At 39.0% G+C, this 18,848-nt stretch overlaps 1 protein-coding gene across 6 annotated transcripts in view; it reads left to right on the forward strand.

Moving 5' to 3' along the window:
- The window catches only part of ARHGEF4 (Rho guanine nucleotide exchange factor 4), a 269,255-nt gene that overhangs the window by 117,903 nt on the left and 132,504 nt on the right, over window positions 1-18,848 (forward strand). For 5 of the 6 annotated variants that reach the window (XM_019837885.3, XM_023259188.2, XM_011285191.4 and 2 more), the window contains one exon: window positions 3,034-3,342. The exons of the other annotated variant lie outside the window; for it this stretch is intronic. In XM_019837885.3, coding sequence (XP_019693444.3) covers window positions 3,034-3,342 — 309 coding nt within the window. The remainder of the gene's footprint in view (window positions 1-3,033; window positions 3,343-18,848) is intronic. 6 annotated transcript variants of the gene reach the window in all.

An 18,848-nucleotide genomic window follows, 5' to 3' on the forward strand; every position in this document is an offset into this window, starting at 1 on the left:
TAATAAACCACAATATTGGTTTGCCGTATATTGATGTAATATATATGTGACAAGGATTATGCTAAGTGCTGCATGTTCACTATCTCATTTCATTCATATAACATTTTTGAGAGGAATTAGTATTCCCATTTTACAAATGAACAAATAGAGAAGAAGTTAAGGTAAGTTGCCCAGAGTTATACTGCTGCTAAGAGCCACAGCCAGGATTCAGCCTCAGTTTATCTAACCCCACAGTCTGCTCCCTGACCCTCCACCCTAGGACGCACACAAGGAACACCACAACAGCCTGATCTGCCTTGCCTCTCTCTTATTTGTCTGTCTCTATAGTATAGTGATTCTCAAACTAGCCTCGCAACATAATCCCTAGAAGGTATTATAAACAGATTGCTGGACCCACCCCCAGAATTTCTAATTCAGAAAGTCTTGATGAGGATTGAAAATCTGGGAACAGGATTGAACCTGTTCCCAAGGGTACTGGTTATCCATTACTGCATAATTGGCCTGACTTAGCTGGGTGACTTTGGCTCAGGATCTCTCATAAGGCTGTAGTCAACATGTTGGCAGTGGTGGCACTCATCTCAAGGCTGGACTGCAGGATGTCTTGCTTCCACACTTGCCCTGTGACAGGTCACAGATCCCTGCTGGCTATTGGCTGGAGACATCGGTTCCCTGTCACACGAATCACTCCACAGTACTACTCACAGTATGTCATCTGGCTTCCTGCAGGGCAAGGGATCCATGAGAGTCCCCCCAAAATGGAATCCACAGCCTTTCTTTTTTTAATTTTTTTTGACATTTATTCATTTTTTGAGAGAGAGAGAGAGAGAGAGAGAGAGAGAACATGCGCACAAGTTGGGGAGGAGCAGAGGGAGAGGGAGACCTGGTATCTGAAGCAGGCTCCAGCACAGGGCTGGAACCCATGAACCATGAGATCTTGACCTGAGCTAAAGTCAGACACTTAACCAACTGAGCCACCCAATCACCCCGGAAGCCACAGCCTTTCTATAACCTAATCTCAGAAGTGGCATCCCATCCCTTCTGCTGTACTCTGTTCATTGGAAGCAAGTCACTAAGTCTAGCCCACTCTCAAGAAGACAGGCTCAGACAAGGGCCTACACCAATGAGGCGAGGTCTTTGGAGATCATCTTAGAGGGTGCTCATCATACTGGGTGCTGCTGGTCTGGGGCCATACTTTGCAAATTACTGCTGTAATTAATGGCCTCAGAACAAAGACCTTTTTTCCTGAGAGCAAAGCTCTTTGTTAAGTAAATGGATATATGACCCTAGCCACCTCTCAAGGTAGGAAAAGGGGCAAGGGAGGAGTTAACCCTTTTCCATTGAGCATACAGAAAAAAAAAATGAAGGTAAAGTTTTGCACTTAGGACACTTAGTCTCCAGCCAGCATTCTCTATAATGGCCCATAACCAAGCTGTGAAAGTAATAACATTCTAAAGTTATCATAAAACAGAAGTTGTAGATAAAACCGTCACTGATGGCATGAAGAAGCCCCAGCCAACAACTCAGGTTCAGGCTGGTAGGTTACAGAGTGGTGTGATGGAAAAGTCCGAGTTGCCTTCTAAGTTGAAAATAAGTGAGCTCATCTCTAATGGCAGTGAGTTACATTCTTGTGAAGTGCCAGTACCAGGGAGCTTGCCTTCCTTCCAGAAGGCTTATGTCACTTGCCTAATGGCCCTAGAAGGACCCAGCTTCTTTATCTAGTGTACATAAAGTGTGTAACAGGGAGTCTTGCATAAAGATGTGCTCAATTAACATCCATTCCTTTTTGGGGGACTTTGAGAGTTATCAGAGTCTGAGGTGTTGTGCTTGCTTACTATGGAGTCATTCTATCTGCCTATGAAACAGTAATTTGTACAATGTTGTGAATGGACATGGAGTGTAGAGTCACAGTAGGATGACATACAGAGCCATGTGAACTCAATCACTTAAGCTTTCTGAGACTCTATCTGTAGAATATGGATAATATACCAGCTGTTTCTAGCCCTCAGTAGAGTTGGGGAAAGAAAACTAAATGAAAGCTTAGAGCAATATTTGGGAGCTAAAAAAATGAAACAAAACAAAACAGTGATTCTCAGCCTTGGGTGCATATTAGAATCACCGGGAGAGCTTTGGAAAGTCCCAGTTCCCAGCCTGTACCCCAAAACTATAAGTAACAGTTATGCTCCCTCCTCCTCTACCTTCTTCTCTCTCCCCGTGTGTGTGTATTCATATATATATATATATATATATATATATATATATATATGCATGCATATATATAATTTAAGGCAGACTCTTGAAATGGTTAACAGAAATTTCACCTTTGTTTCCACCAAATAGTATACACAAAGTATTTGGAGATGACATTCCAAAGAAGTCTTGTGAAAGAGGTGTCCACCAGGGTGCAGTGGCAGGGGACGGGAGGTGGGAGATAAGACTTAACACCTGTGAAGAAAAGGTGCACCTTTGGGTTGATCCCAGAGGCCATGTCAAACACAAAGGATGACCAAGGATGACAGAGAATGGCCATGTCAACACAAAGCCCACGTAGTCTGTTAGTAGGGACAAATTTTATTTTGAATTCAGTTAGGTTGCCTGATAACTGTAAACTAGGACAAAGTGAAGGCAACACAGGTAAAGTGCAGCTGTGTGTACATTTAGTTAATGTCTGTGCCAAGAAAGAAGTAATAAGTGCCTGAGTGTGTTTGTGTTCAAATTCTGTTCTCAGGGAATGTTGTTTAAGCAAGAGCTTTCAAGTAATCACTTCAAGACTTTCTAGTAATCACTTTCAAGACTTAATTCTTTGATCAAGGTAGAAGACTTGATCTCTTTAAATAGTCTTGAAAGTACAGTTTTTAAAAGAAACAAGATTTGTTTTATTCCTAATCTTCACAATTTCCAGAATTACTGAACAAGGTATTTTACTGGAATCTGTATTTTAGGGGATTAACCCAAAGATGGGGGTGATACCCCCAAAAAAACTGAAAAGAAAAGGACACTGTGCCCAGTTGATATGTTCTCCTCTCTGATCTCTAGAACTATATGCGGTGGAAAGAACAACAAGGCAAGAAGCCCAATTGCTCCCACAGTCAGAAAGCTTTTCACATTGAGCCAACTCAGAGGCCATTCTCTATCACTGAGATGGTGGCATGGACCCTCCCCTCCGTCTCTGCAGAGGATATCCCCAGGGAGACTCCTTCACAACCTAGGAGCATCATCCCTCGGCACTCACGCATCAGTTTAGATGACCTGTGGCTGGAGAAGATGCAGAGGAGGAGGTTGAAGAAGCAGGTCCAGGTTGAAAGGAAGATGCACCCAGAGATAGCACATAAAGATGGAGTCCAAGTAAGCTGTTTACATGCCATGTATCATCAGACTTGGCCTGGTATCCCCTCTTCCTCTGCAGCTGCTTACATTTTCTAAGCTCTCCCTTGACTCTTTCCTGTGATATAGTTTGTTGCCCTTGGGCCCTATGTATACAGCACAATGACACCCTTCCTCATGCCCTCAGCCTCAGCATAGACTGCAGATGAGATTCTACACAGTGGTATGTCTCAGAGCCAGAGGTTGTGGCTTCTCTTCCCTCTCTACAGTGTGTCTCTGCCTGTGTTCAGCTCTTTGCAAGGCACTGGAGCAGAACTGAAGAAGGCAGGGCCAGCTCTCAAGCTTTCCTGTAGTAATTACCATTTAGTGGGGACCTACTCTGTGTCAAACACTATGTTTGACACTGGACAGTATTATCTCTACTACTGATAACTATGACATTATGATATAATATTCTTAATTAAATTAATTAAACAAAGTTATACTAAGTCAATTAAATGCCATCCCTAGGGACATTTGACAGCATGATTTTTTATGAAACTGTCATCCTATTAAAAAAACTTAATAGTGCACACAGCATACTTTTTACCCATTCCCAGACTCTGTTTCTTGTTCTTTCCCTTTATAAAATAGCAATTTTTTTTTATTATCAAGTATTTGTGAAGTACACATCCCTGAGTCTCCCTCATCCCTTTTTTAAATTATGGTGAATTCACATAACATAACATTAACCATGTTAAAGTATACAATTAAGTGGCATTTAGTAGATTCACAAGGTTTTGCAAGCATCACCTCTATGTAGTTACAAGACATTTTCATTATCTCAAAAGGAAACTCCACAGTCATTAAGCAGTCACTACCCATTTCCCATCCCCAGACCCTGGAAAGCACAAATATACTTTCTGTGGCCTATGGATTTGCCTATTCTGGATATTTCATATAAATGGAATCAATATGTGACCTTTCGTGTCTGTCTTCTTTCACTTAGCATAATCTTTTTGAAGTTCATCTATGTTATAGTATATATCAGTACTTCATTCCTTTTTAGGACTGAATAATATTCCATTGTATGGATATGTTTGTTTGATGTCATTTACCCATATCATACCCATTGATAGACATTTGGGTTGTCTCCAACTTTTGGCTATCATTAATAGTGCTGTCAAGAACATCTATGTATAAACTTTTGTTTTAATCCATGTTTTCTATTCTTTTAGAATAGGAGTGGAATTGTTGGTACATATGGCAATTCTATGATTAACTCTTTGAGGAATTGCCAAGCTGTTTTCCATAGTGTTCACACCATTTACATTCTCACCAGCAATGTATGAGGGTTGCAACTTCTCCACGTCTTCACCAACACTTGTTTTCTGTCTTATATTGTTTTGTTTAAAGTACACCATCCTGGTGGGTCTGAATGGTATACCTCACTCTGGTTTGATTTACATTCACCTAATGAGTTATGTTGAATATATTTTCATATGCTTGTTGGCCACTTGTAAACTTCTTTGGAAAAATGTCTCTTCAAGACATTTACCCATTTTTAATTGGGCTTTTTGTCTTTTTGCTATTGATTTGTGAGAATTTTTTTATATATGTGGATATATATTATGACATACATATGTGTGTGTGTGTGTGTGTGTGTGTGTGTGTGGATATATATTATGATCCTTACTGAATAAGTGATTTGCAGATATTTTCTCCCATCTGTAGATTGCCTTTCACTTTCTTGATAGTGTCTACTGCCTTGATAGTGTCTACTTGCACAAAACTATTTAATTTGATATAATCCAATTTGATTTTTTGTTGTTGTTGCTTGTGAATTTAGTGTCATGTCGAAGAGTCAATTACCAAATCCAAGGTCATGAAAATTTACTTCCTTGCTTTCCTCTAAGAGTTTTGGGGTCTTTGGTTCATTTTGAATCAATTTTTGTGTGTTGTGTGAAGCAGAAATCCAACTTCAATTTTTTCTATGTGGGTATCTTGTTGTGTTAGCAACATTTGTTGAAGAGACTAACCTTTCCCTCATTGAATGGTCTTGGCACCCTTGGAAAAAAATCAAATGGCCTTCGATATATAGATTTATTTCTGGATCCTCAATTCTGTTCCATTGGCCTATATATCTATGGTTATGCCAGTACCACACTATTTTAACTACTGTAGTTTTGTATTAAGTTTTAAAGTTAAGATGTATGAGTTATCTTTGCTATTTATATGTATGGTGTAGAAGGCTATTGGTATTTTGCTAAGATTACAATGAATCTGTAGATAACTTTGGAGAGTATTGCCATCTTAATAGTATTAAATCTTTGAATCCATGAACACAGGTTGTTTCTCCATGTTTTAGGTGTTCTTTAGCTGTTTTTAGCAATGTTTTGTAGTTTTCAATGCAGAAGTCTTACACATCCTTGGTTAAAATGTTTCCTAAGTATTTTTTTCAAAAAACGTTTCTTGAGGGGCAGAGGGAGAGAGAGAGAAAGAATCTTAAGCAGGCTCCATGCTCAGTGCAGATCCTGACGTGGGGCTCAGTCTCATGACAGTGAGATCATGACCTGAGCCAAAATCAAGACTTGAATTCTTACCCAACAGAGCTACCCAGACACCCCTTTTCTTCAGATTTTTAATTGATGTATAGTTGAAATATAATATTATATTAGTTTTAGGTGAACAACATAGTGATTTGATACTAATATACATTATAAAATGCTCACTACAATGAATATAGTCACCATCTGTCACCATACAAAATTATTACAGTATTATTGACTATATTCCCTATACTGTACTTTTCATCCCCATGACTTATTTATTTTATACCTGGATGTCTGCAGCTCTAATCTCCTTCACCTATTTTGCCCATCACCACCCTCCCCCTCTGGTAACCACCAGTTTGTTCCTGGTATTTATGGGCCTGCTTCTGCTTTTTGTTTGTGTTTGTTGATTTGTTTTGATATGTGATTTTTAGATTCCACATATGAGTGAAGTAATATGGTATTTGTCTTTCTCTGTTTGACTTATTTTACTTAGTATAATACCTTCTAAGTCCATTCATATTGTCACATCACAAATGGGAAGGTTCCATTCTTTTTTATGGCTGAGTAATGTTCCATTGTGTGTGTGTGTGTGTGTATACACCACATTTTTATATATTCACCTATTTATGGACACTTAGATCACTTCCATATCTTGGTTATTGTAAATAATGCTATAGTAAACATAGGGGTACATATATCTTTGATGTTTATTTTTTGAGAGAGACAAAGTGTGAGCAGGGAGGGGCAGAGAGAGGGAGACACATTTTCTTTTTGACAATAAATTGTCAGCCATTCTGACAAGTTACAGATTCCTCACTGTGGTTTTTATTTGCATTTCCCTGATGATAAATTGAGCCTCTTTTCAAGTGTCTGTTGGCTATCTGTATGTCTTCTTTGGAAAAATGTCTATTCAGGCCCCCTACCCCTACCCATGAAAATGTGTATTCATTACCCTACTCAGGGTAACATGGACCTAATAAAATAAGTTGGGAAGTATTCTCTCATCATCTATATTTTTGAACAGATTGATAAAGTTAGTTTTCTTTTTTTGCTTGTTTATTTTTGAGACAGAGACAGAGCATGAGCAGGGGAGGGGCACAGAGCGAGGGAGACACAGAATCCAAAGCAGGCTACAGGCTCTGAGCTGTCAGCACAGAGCCTGACACAGGGCTCAAACTCACAAACCATAAGATCATGACCTGAACCGAAGTCAGGCACTTAACCCACTGAGGCCCCCTAGCATCTCAATAAAGTTGTTTTTCTTTGCTCTGAAGTCTACTTTGATATGAATATATCCACTTCTTTTTTGATTTATGTTTACATATACCTTTTGCTTTCAACCTGTTATTAATTTGAAGTAAATTTCTTATAAGCAACATTATTAGATGTTTTTGTTTTATCCATTCTGCTTACCTCTTTTAATTGGTGCATTTTGACCACTTCCATTTGAAATCTTTATTGTGTTAGGATTTAAGTCTGCCACTTTATTATTAGTTTCCTGATTGTTTCTCCTGTTTTCTGGTACTCTTTTCTTACTTTTCTGTCAGTTTTATGAATATTTTTAGGATTCCATCATAATTTATTTGTAGTATTTTTGAATGTATGGTTCTGTGTAGTTTTCTTAGTGGTTGCTAAAAGTATTGTTGTATACACACATAACTAATCACTGCCTACCATTATCAACATTGTATCACTTCCAATGAACTATAGTAATCTTACTCCCACGGAGGCTCATTTCCCCTCCCCACTTTATCATTGTCTAAAGTGTTTTCTCTATATACATTAAGCACCATATCAAATTTTTTTAAATTTTTGTTTCAGTCATCAAAAATGATTTAAGACATTCATGAGAAATGGATAGTCTATTATATTTACCCTAAATTTTACCCATGCCAATGTTCTTTCTTTATGAAAGTCCAGACTTTTTTTGTCATCATTTCCTTTCTCTTTAGAAAACTTTCTTTAGCCACCCTTTAAGGGTAAGTTTGTGAACAATATATCTTTTACTTTTCCTTCAACTAAAAACGTTTTTATTTTCCCTTCATCCTGAAGGAAAAAAGATACAGGCTTAGCAGTTGACAGTCTGGCCTGCATTGCTCAGATGACAAACTCCTTGTTAGGTGTACCATTTAAGGAATGTATGTTTGCTCTCTAGTTGCTCTCTTTAGTTTTCAGAGGCTTAACTGTGATATGTCTTAGAAATCATTTCTTTGGGTTTACCCTATTTGTGGTCCACTCAGTGTTTTAGTTAGCTTGGGCTGCCGTAACATAATACCACAGACTAGGTAGCTTAAAGAACAAAAACATTTATTGCTCACAGTTCTGGATGCTAGAGGTCCAAGATCAAAGTGCTGGCCGATTCACTGTCTGGTGAGAGCCTGCTTCCTAGTTTTGAGATGGCTTCTTGCTGTATCCTCAAGGGCAGAAAGACAGATCATCTCTCCTGTGTCTTTTCTTATTAGGGCACTAATCCCATTTATGAGGGCTTCTCCTTCATGTTACCTTCAAATGCCATCACACTGGCGATTAGGGCTTCAACATCAGTTGAGAGGGGACATAAACATTCAGTCCATAGCATGAAGCTTTTTGAATTTGTGAATTCAAATTTCAAATTTCACTGAATTTGGGAAGTGTTCAGCCATTATTTCTTTAATACTGTTCCAATCCCATTTCTCTCTCCTCTCCTTCTAAGACTCTGCTCTTTTGTTATTAGCCCATGGGTCACTGGGACTGTTTTGTTTCAGTCTGTTTTCCTTCTGTTGTTCAGAATGAGCAAACTGTATTGATCTATCCTCAAGTTCAATGATTTTATCCTCTGTCATCTCCATTCTACTACTGAACCTATCCAATAGGTTTTTGTATCAGTATTGATTCTTTTTTGGCTCTTTTTATAACTTCATTGTCTGTTTTTTTAATTTGTTTCCAGAAAATGTGTAACTGATTATTCAAGTATTTTTATAATGATTGCTTTACATTGTCAGATAATCCAACATCTAATTCATCTCAGTGTTGGTATGTTGTCTTTTTTCATTCATTTTGTGGTTTTTCTGTTTCTTTGTATAATGAGTGATTCTCTTGTATCCTCTATATTATGTGATGAGACTCTGCATCCTATTTTACTTTCTTTCTTTCTTTTTTTTTTTTTAGCAGTTAGTCCCCCTGATGAAAGTTGGGTACTCACTGCGTCATTGCATTTGGGTGGGGTAGAAGTTTATCTCCCTCTTCATCCCTACTTACAACTTCCTGGTAAAAGTAGGGCACCAACTCTACCATCCCATTGCTTCCAGCATGTAAGCTCAGCTCTCTGCTGGCCCCTGCTAACACAAGGAGAGAAGAAACAAAGTGAAATACCAGTTAGTCTTGACTCCCTTCTCTTCCCCTGCCTCATTACTGTCCAGTAGGTATGGAGGTTCATTTCTCCTATCTATCTGACACTGGGGCAGGTAGATATTAAAGTGGTAACTACTCCTGATTTACATGACATCATTCAGTCTCATTCATGCCAATTGTGGTAGACAATCAACCTAGCTGCACCCCACTGACACAAGAGGGAGGGCAGTAAAACCTGTTGGTGCCTCACCCCACCTCACATTGCTTCCTTGTCTGGTTCTTGCTTCCTGAGGGTGAGGCTCAGCTCTCCACTGCACCTACAGACACTACTCTGGCAAGCAAATTGGCTCACCAGTGTTTGCTTCCCCCAGGCAAGGGATGGAAAGTCAGTTCCCTGCTTGGCCTGCTAACACCACTCATGGGGAAATTAGAGTGCCACCTACTTCTGCCTGGAAAAGAATAAAAACTTCCCACTCATTTCCATAGACATCACTGAGTGGGATATTGCCTGCTTCTGCTTGGTGCGAGTTGGAATATAGCTTCCTGTTCAGCCCCACCAAACCACTTGAGAGGGGAATCAGAGCATGCCATCTGCTTCTGTGAGACAGGGAAGTAGGATGAAAGATTAGCTCCCTGCTTGGCCCCACTTTCATTTCATGCTGTTTCTTTTGGTCTAAGCAGGTAGTGATTTTGCTGGTATAAAATTCTTAAGAACCTTTTGGGTCTCCCATGTATGCCACAGGGATTCCCTCAATTAAACAAGAGGCTCTTCCAAAGGTCTTTCTGTTTTTGGCTTCTTTTGATATGGCTAAGGGGATCTTTGAGTCACGTGCTTAGTGTCTTCAAAGATCCTTTTGTATGACTGAATACTCTGACTTTCAGTATTTCTGAGGTATTAGCAAAAGGTAGTCTAGACACTCTGTTTTTTCTCTAGACCTAGTTTTCTGAAAGTGATCTCTTAACTTTAGTATTTTTTGCCATCTGGGTAAGCTGAGAATTTCCAAAATCATCGAGCCCCTGTTCCTTGTTGTTCAGTAGTTCTTCCTTCTATTTATTTCTTTCTTCTTGCATTTTAGCATAAGCAGCAAGAAGAAACTAGGCTGTACTTCTAACACTTCGCTTGGAAATCTCCTCACCTAACTATCCAAGTTCATCATTTACCAATTTGCTCTCTATATAACTACAGGGCACACTTATGCTTAAGCATCCTACCACTAAATGACAAGGATTCTTATTTCCTTCTGAGCCCTCACTAGAGGCACCTTTAATCCATTTTCTATTAACAGTCTGTTCAAAACATTTTAGTTGTCCTCTAAGGCAATTTATGTTTTCTCTGTCACGGTCCTCACTCCCTTCTGAGCCCTCACTGCTAAGCATGACTTTAACATCTATGTTTCTACCAACAGTCTACTCAAGGAAATCTAGACTTTTTCTATCATGCTTTCCCAGATTCTTCCAGCCTCTGCCCATTGCCTAATTCCAAAGTCACGTCCACATTTTTAGGTGATTATTACAGTCACACTCCACTTTTAGGCTCCAAAATCTCTACCCATTTCCTATTTCTGCTATAACAAATTACCACAAATCTAATGGTTTAAAACAACACAAACCTATTATCTTACAGTCCTGTACCTTGATAAGGTAAAATCACATCAGTAAGGCTGTGTTCCTTTCTTAAGGACCTAAGGGAGAATCCATTTCTTTGTCTTTTCCAGCTTCTGTAGGCTGACCATATTCTTTGTCTTCTGACCACTTCTGCATTTCAAAGTCATCACCATGGCATCTCTCTGACTGTGCTGTAGTTCCCTCTTTCTCTGAACCTGACCTCTGCTGGGAAATGTTATTTTAAGGACTCAAGATCAGGTTGGGCCCACCTAGGTAATCTCCCCCTCTCAAGACCCTTAACCTTAATCATATCTTCAAGGTCAGTTTGTTTGGTAAGGTAACAGGCAGGGATTAGGATGTGTGTACAGCTTATATTATTCTGTCTACAACAGCCATCCTTCTTCTAATGTTTTCTCCCTTGTTTAGGGGAAACAAGCTTTTCTTTGAGTTTTTCTTGTTTGTGCCTGTCATTGGTTCTGGTTGGAGGCTTCTGCACTGCCTTGTCTGGGATATATGAGAGGCATAAGGAGACCAGTCACTCAGCACCCTGTTGCCTCACAAGTCTTGAGGTCTCTAGACAGCCCACCTTCTTTCTACCTTTCAGTCTTTCTACATTTGTTTGTTGTATTATATCTGGAAGTTTAGTTGGAAGAGGAAGGGCCTTGAAAGAGTGGGGCTACTCCATCCTAGCAGAATCAGAAATCTCTAAAAGTTTGCTTTTTAAGAACTAAGTGTTTTTGTGGGGGTAGTGAGGGGGTCCCTAAGGCACATTCAGTGATGTGTTAAAAGGACTCATGAGACTTAGCATATAATCATGGTGAGGCTTATTGCAGTGAAAGGATGTATGGTAGGATCAGCAAGGGAAAAAGACACAGGTGGAGTCTGGATAAGTAACCCACAAAGTCTTTCCATGCTTTCTCCCTCCTGTAAGGGTTCACATTGAGCTTGCTTCTTTCTCCAACAGGAGAGAAAAATGCAGTACCATGTGCCCAATGCTTCTGTCCAGGGAAGCCCACTAGATGCTGAGAGTTTAAGGTTTTTATTGGAGGCTGGTCACACAGCACCCCCTTGCCTAACACATACTGAATTTCAGAATACTAGAAGGAAAGCAGGTGTTTGGCATGCAGCACACTATACAATTGAAAACTTTAAGTTCTCACTTTAATTTGTTGATATATAAAAATTGTACACAGAGCCCAGGCACAGGTGAACCCATCCTTATCAGTTAGGGAATGGTTCAAGAGCCTTCCAGATGCCAGCCAAGATACCAACCTTGTACACAGGCACTGGTAAAGATAACATCCTCAGGTCTGCTCTTTGCTTTTTTCTGCATGTGAGTAACAAACTTATTTGGGATATTATCAGATAGTACCTCTAGTCAACAAAATAATGGAACAAACAGCTTAGGATCTCACCAAATCCCACACCAGGGAAAATGCAGACCTATAGCTGGGAATCCAAGGGAGAATGGGTTAAGATTCAGAAATGGGGATAGTGCATAATATAAGGTCTTTTTACCATTTGACTATAACTCTTAAGGTGGGAAGTGAATATAGGAGACAGTTATACATAACTAAAGGTCAGAGATATAAATTGCAAATTTATATCTTATAAATTATAAATTAAAAGTATTGTTTTACATTTTGAAATGAATGTTTTGATGCAGCTGCTACTGCAAACTGGCCATGTCAAAATGGTCACAAGTCAACCCATGAGTATAAACAGTTTTGTTATAACAACAATCCTGTGAGATGGTTATTATGTACTTGTTTTACAGATGAAGAAGCTGAGATTCAGAGACATTAAGAAACTTGTTAAATTCTAAGGTCATATGTTGGCAGAGACAGGATTTAAACCCAATTTGTGTGTCTCCAAAGCCTTTTCTCTTTCTAACTTGCATTGTTTCGTGTAGGTTATGGAATGATGGGATGAAACTTCACATATTTTTTACTGTAAGTTCCCATTTTAATTAGCTTATATGTAGAAAAATTGTTGGAAGTGTGTAACCACATAGGGCAAGAACAAATGCTGCATATTTAATATGGTACTTCTCTGGCTTCTAGACTCCCGATGAAAGGTGTACCTGCCAGAATCACTGTCTAAAGAGGATAGCTCAATTCTAGCTACACTACCAGTTTTTCATACTAAGATTTATACTGCCATTGGGGAGGAACTCACTTAACAGTCAATGCATTTCAGTTTAAAGGAATAATTGAAAACTGATCTCCCACCAAAGGCCACATTCCTGTCTGAGACTCAAAAGCAGAGTCCGGACACTGGTGTTCCCAAAGACTATATTTGCCTCCAGCACCCAGAATCTCAGAAAGCCTCTTCTCATTCCTCAGTGCCCTTTGTGTCTGGTGACTCAGTATGAGCTAAGAATGTTTTCCTCCATGCTATTCTAACAATCAAAGAATGATTTACCACTAATTTTTATGAGGAATCTACAAAGTATGAAACTAAATACAGTTCCTTATTATTCATAGATTCCATATTTTTTAATTCACCTACTCACTAGAATTTCTTTCTAACCCCAAAATCAGTACTCAAGCCACTTTTGTAGTCATTCACAGGTATGTGCAGAGCAGCAAAACATTTGATTCACCCAATGCCAGGTCCTCAGGTCAGGTTGAACAAGGTGATGTTCTGCTTTTATGTTTAAACTCTTTTACTAAACAAATGTCCTTTTGTGGTCTAGTTGGTATTATGTTTTTGGCGTTTTTGTGCATATTGTTGATGATTTTGCTGCTTAAAATGGCTTCCACACCTAGTGCTGAAGTGATGTCTAGTATTCCTAAGCACAAGAGAACTGTGATTGCCTTACAGAAGAAATAGATATGTTGGATAAGCTTTGCTCAGGCATGAGTTCTATTGCAAGTGGCCATGAATTCAATGTTATGAATTAATCATATGGTACATTCATAAAAAAGAAAGAGGAAATTTACTGATATGTATATGAAGTCATTCTGGAAGATGCTAAAGTAAACAGCTGTAGTGTTATGATGTAACTATGGAAAATATGGAAAAGCAGCTAAAATGTGGACTCATGAGATGATGAACCATGAAAAAGTGTAGTACGCAGCATGTTGTAAGACTGAAAGCCAAGGAGGGGAGCCTGGGTGGCTCATTGGTTAAGCATCTGACTTTGGCTCAGGTCATGATTTCACAGCTTATGGGTTTGAGCCCCGCGTCTGGCTCTACATTGATAGCTCAGAGCCTGGAACCTGCTTTAGATTCTGTGTCTCCCTCTCTCTTTCTGCCCATCTCTCTCTCTCTCTCTCTCTCTCTCTCTCTCTCTCTCTCAAAACTAATAAACATAATTTTAAAAATTAAAAAAAAAAGACTGGAAACCAAAGAAATTTATGGTCACCTTACCTAGGGTCAGGAAAATGTTAAACCTATCTACCTAGTGTTGCCCAACTCACTTGTTTCAAAGGGCTATATCATATAAGAAACATTAAACTTACAGGTGAGGCAAGTTCTAGGATCAGGGGACTTCAAGAAAAAAATGTAAACACTGGCTGTTATACAAGAAAAGGGTTATGTGGAAGAGTGGGTTTTCAATGCCAATGAGACTTGCTTATTTGACAAGGATGTTGACAAATCATACAATGTAATGCAAATAGTGTTTTGGTTGACAAAAAATTGTGTGACTAGAGGCTCACAGGAACCTATTTCCCCCAGGAATGAGGATTCAGTATTTGCCAATTCAATGTTTTCAAAGACTTCGTAAAATATGCATAGCACAAATAGTGAGAATTGACTATAATTGGAAGACCACAGCTCCAGGAAGAGAGTATGCAGGAAGCATAGGGATGTGTGGATAGAAAGTTGTGGCTCATTTACTATTTTTATAATAAAAATCTTCTTCCTGTGGGATGCAGTCCCATTCCCTGCTTTTGTCCCTCCCACAACCAGACTGAACTTACAGAATTACCAAGGTTTTGGACCTGTTACTCCTGCTGACAGGATGCTGTCCAGTGTTTATCAAGGCACTATGTTTTACCTACTTAAAAGAGCTAGAAGCTAGATACTGAAAATATCTTGATTGAAGTAGAAGTTAGGGGACACCTGAGTGGCTCAGTTGGTTAAGTATCCAACTCTTGATTTCAGTTCAGGTCATGATCTTATGGTTCATGAGGTTGAGCCCCACATCAGGCTCTGCACTGACAGTGTGAGCCTGCTTAGGATTCTCTCTCTCTCATTCTCTCTCTCTCTCTCTCTCTCAGCCCCCTCCCCTCTCTCTCTTTCAAAATAAATAAATAAATAAACTTAAAAAAATAAAGTGAAAATTAGTTTTACTTATTCAATATGTTTAATTTTAATATGTTATTAGTAGTAGTTAAGGAAGTACCTCTCTTTAAAAAATTTTTTTTAATGTTTATTTATTTATTTTGACAGAGGATGTGTACACACACGCGTCAGTGGGGGTAGGGGCAGAGAGAGAAGGAGACAGAGAATCCCAAACAGGCTATGTGCTGTCAGTGCAGAGTCCAACTCTCAGCTTGATCCCACAACCCCATGACTGTGAGATCATGACCTGAGCTGAAATCAAGAGTCAGATGCTTAACTGACTGAATCACCCAGGCACCCCAACATATATTTAATTTTAAAAATAATGTATGGAGCACTAACATTGTTCTGGGTGGTGAAAATATAAAAATTAAAATACTACAATAGAGGAATGCAAGGATGGGGGAGGGGAGATGGGGGTGGGTCACAGGAGGAATGCTGAAACCAGTCTAGCAATGTAGATGTCCCCTGGGCTGAGTCCTGAAAGCTGTGTAGGTTACTCAGGAAAGAAAGGAATGCAAAAAGGCTGTTAGAGCAGAGAAAACATCCTTAGCACAGATACGTTTGTAATTTTAAGGAGTTAGATTACCTAGTAAATAAAGTATGAGGGGAGTGGCAGGAGATGGAACAGAGGATTAGGTCAAGGCCAAGACATAGAGCATTCTAGATGAAGAGTTTATAGTTTGTCCTTTGGCCACTATGTGGCTTTTAAGTGCAGAAGCAATATAGTCACTTGATGCTGACAATTGCATATCCTATTTAAAAAATAAGGTACTTGGAAGCAGAGTAGAAGATGAATTTGAGGGAGACACAATAAGATATGAGGACCTGAATTAGTCAAGTGGTAGCCAGCATAGATAAAATTATAAAAATTGCTCTAGTATTTATCAAGCATGTTCTATGTAATAGTCACTAATTGATTCAAATGAAATAACACATTCATTCCTAGAGATGGCATAAGATGCAAGTATTAATATTATTCTCATTTTTCTAGTAAGAAAATCAAAGCATAAAAAAATAAGGAGTTTGCCCAAGATCACATAACTAGCAGATAGCAGGGATATGATTCAAACCTAAGAAGTCTGGCTCCAGGGCCCATGTTTCAACCACCACATGTTACATCCTCTCTAGGAGAAGGTTGGAGATGTATTTAATAAAGAAAGGTCTAAATATCATATGATTTCACTCATATGAGGACTTTAAGATACAAAACAGATAGAAATAAGGGAAGGGAAGCAAAAATAATATAAAAACAGAGAGGGGAACAAAACATAAGAGACTCTTAAATATAGAGAACAAACAGAGGGTTGCTATAGGGGTTGTGGAAGGGAGGATGGACTAAATGGGTAAGGGGCATTAAGGAATCTACTCCTGAAATCATTGTTGCACTATATGTTAACTAAATAAATAAATTATTTGAAAAATAATAATACATAAGCAAAAAAAGAGAGGTAAAAGTCTATCAGATTTAGTTATTATTGGATGTGAGAGATGAAAAAAGGAAGAAGCTAATGTTGGGTTTCAGCCAAACAATTGTGTAGATGAATAGTAACAGCATTCCCTGAGAAAGGAAATACAAGAGGAACTGGGATGTAGAGAAAGGAGTAGAATATTAAGTTCAGGGTACTTGGGTGTCTCAGTCAGTTAAGCATCAGACTCTTAATTTCAGCTCAGGTCATGATCTCATGGTTCATGGGATTGAGCCTCACATCAGGGTCTGTGCTAACAGCACTGGGCTTGCTTGGGATTCTCTTTCTCCTTCTCTCTCTTTGCCCTTCCTCTACTCAAAATAAATTTTTAAAAAAGAATAAGTTTGATTTGGTACTTTTTCAGTCAGGGGTACCTGTGGCTCATTCAAATGTATATATTCAGGAATCAGTGTTGAAATTATGAGTCTAAAGCTTAGGGAACAGGTCAGGGCTAAAATGGAGATTAAAGAACCATGGGAAGTTTGTATTCTGTCAGAAAAGGAGGAGGCAGAACCCAGAATGCCAACATGAATCATTACAAAGGAAGTAAAGCCAAGAGAGAAGGAAAAGGAATAGAGCAGAAACAGTGGAATGATCAGCAATGTCAAATACAGCAGAAAGCACTGAAAGTGACTCACTGGATTTCACAGTAAGAACTTCGTTATTGAGCTTTGTAAAGCAGTGTGAGTATAGAGTGTAGACAGAAGTCAAACTGAGTGAGTAGTAAAATGAGGAAAGTAGAGGAAATGAAGCAGTAGAAATGGAAAGACAGTTTTATTTCAAAAAGGATGGTCCAGAGAATAAGGAGATTTGAGGCATCTAGCTTTGCTTAACCTCTTTGAACCTTTTTCCTCATCTGGAAAATGGAGATGTTAACTTCTTTCTATCTTGACTTGTAGGAATTAAATGAGAAATGATGAATGAACTGTGCAGTACATACCAGACACATATAAATTGCTTAATGAAAGCTATCCCATTTCTCTCTATCAGCCCCTTCCTGAATAATGAGCTTGATTCAGAATCATATGATGTGGATAAAAAATGAAGATAGTCACTTTCCTCAGGGAGCTTATAGTGTAGCTAAAGTGCCAACACAATAATAAAATATATGTTGTAATTCACTGAACACAAACCATAGAATAACCATACTGCAAAACAGATGCTGTAGTGATATCAACAGAATACTGTTAACAGAAAGGAGATGTGGGTAATTCTGTGTGGAGGGAGCATGGGAAATACCTTGCAGGAAGGGAGATACTTGCATGAAAAACTGATAAATTTTCACCACAGAAAGCAAATTTTCACCACAGAAAGCCAAGTCAAGGGCATGGTAGGGGAAGTTGGTCCAAGATGGTGGTGTAGGAAGAAACTGAACTCACTTCCTCCTGTTCACACCAAATCTACAGCTACATATGGAACACTTCCATCTGAAAAAGAACTGGAAACTAGCTGAAATGTTTCTCCACAACAATGGACAAAAAGACCACATGGAGATGAGTAGGAGAGGCAGAGACATAGTCTCTCCAAAAACCCCACCCCAGAAGCAGTGACACCCAATAGGGAGGGATCTCTCAAGTCCAGAGTTTCTCTCAGAGGAGGGAGGGGTTTGTGCCCCACATCAAGCATCCCAACCCTTGGGACCTGCACTAGAGAGATGAGCCCCCAAAATGTCTGGCTTAGAAAACTAATGGGGCTTACATCCAAGGGACTCAAAGGACTGTAGGAAACGGAGATACTCCTTTTAAAGGACTTATATGTAGTCTCACTTGCCCCAGGAACCAATGTAAAATCAGCAGTTTGAAAACCACTTTTACTACATATGAAGGGGATCCATTTGCTAATCTTAGGAGCAGGGCACAGGTGGGACTCTAGAGGCCAGCAGGGTACATGATTACAGCCCCCCAGGACTGGATATATTTGCATACTTTGAAAGCTACTGCCTGAGAGTCAGACTTCCAATAAGCCTGAAACTAGGTGCTCAGAACTTTCTCCTTGGATCATGACAGGTCTTGGTGCACTCTCAACAATGGGGAACTATCAAGAATAAATCAAGCAGTTTAGACAACCAAAAATGTTTGAAAGACATTCATCACTTCCACAAAGCCACATTTTATCACTTCCACAAAGCCACTCCTTCAAGACTTTAGAGTAGCTCTTTTTCATAATTCATAGAAGCAAACACAAGACAGTCAAGCAAAATGAGGAAACAGAAGAATATGTTCCAAGCAAAATGGTAGGATAAAACCTCAAATATTATAAGTAATCTCTCTGATAAATAATTGAAAGTAATGATCAT

This window comes from Felis catus, chromosome C1 (assembly GCF_018350175.1).
Source record: "Felis catus isolate Fca126 chromosome C1, F.catus_Fca126_mat1.0, whole genome shotgun sequence".
Taxonomy (NCBI): domain Eukaryota; kingdom Metazoa; phylum Chordata; class Mammalia; order Carnivora; family Felidae; genus Felis; species Felis catus.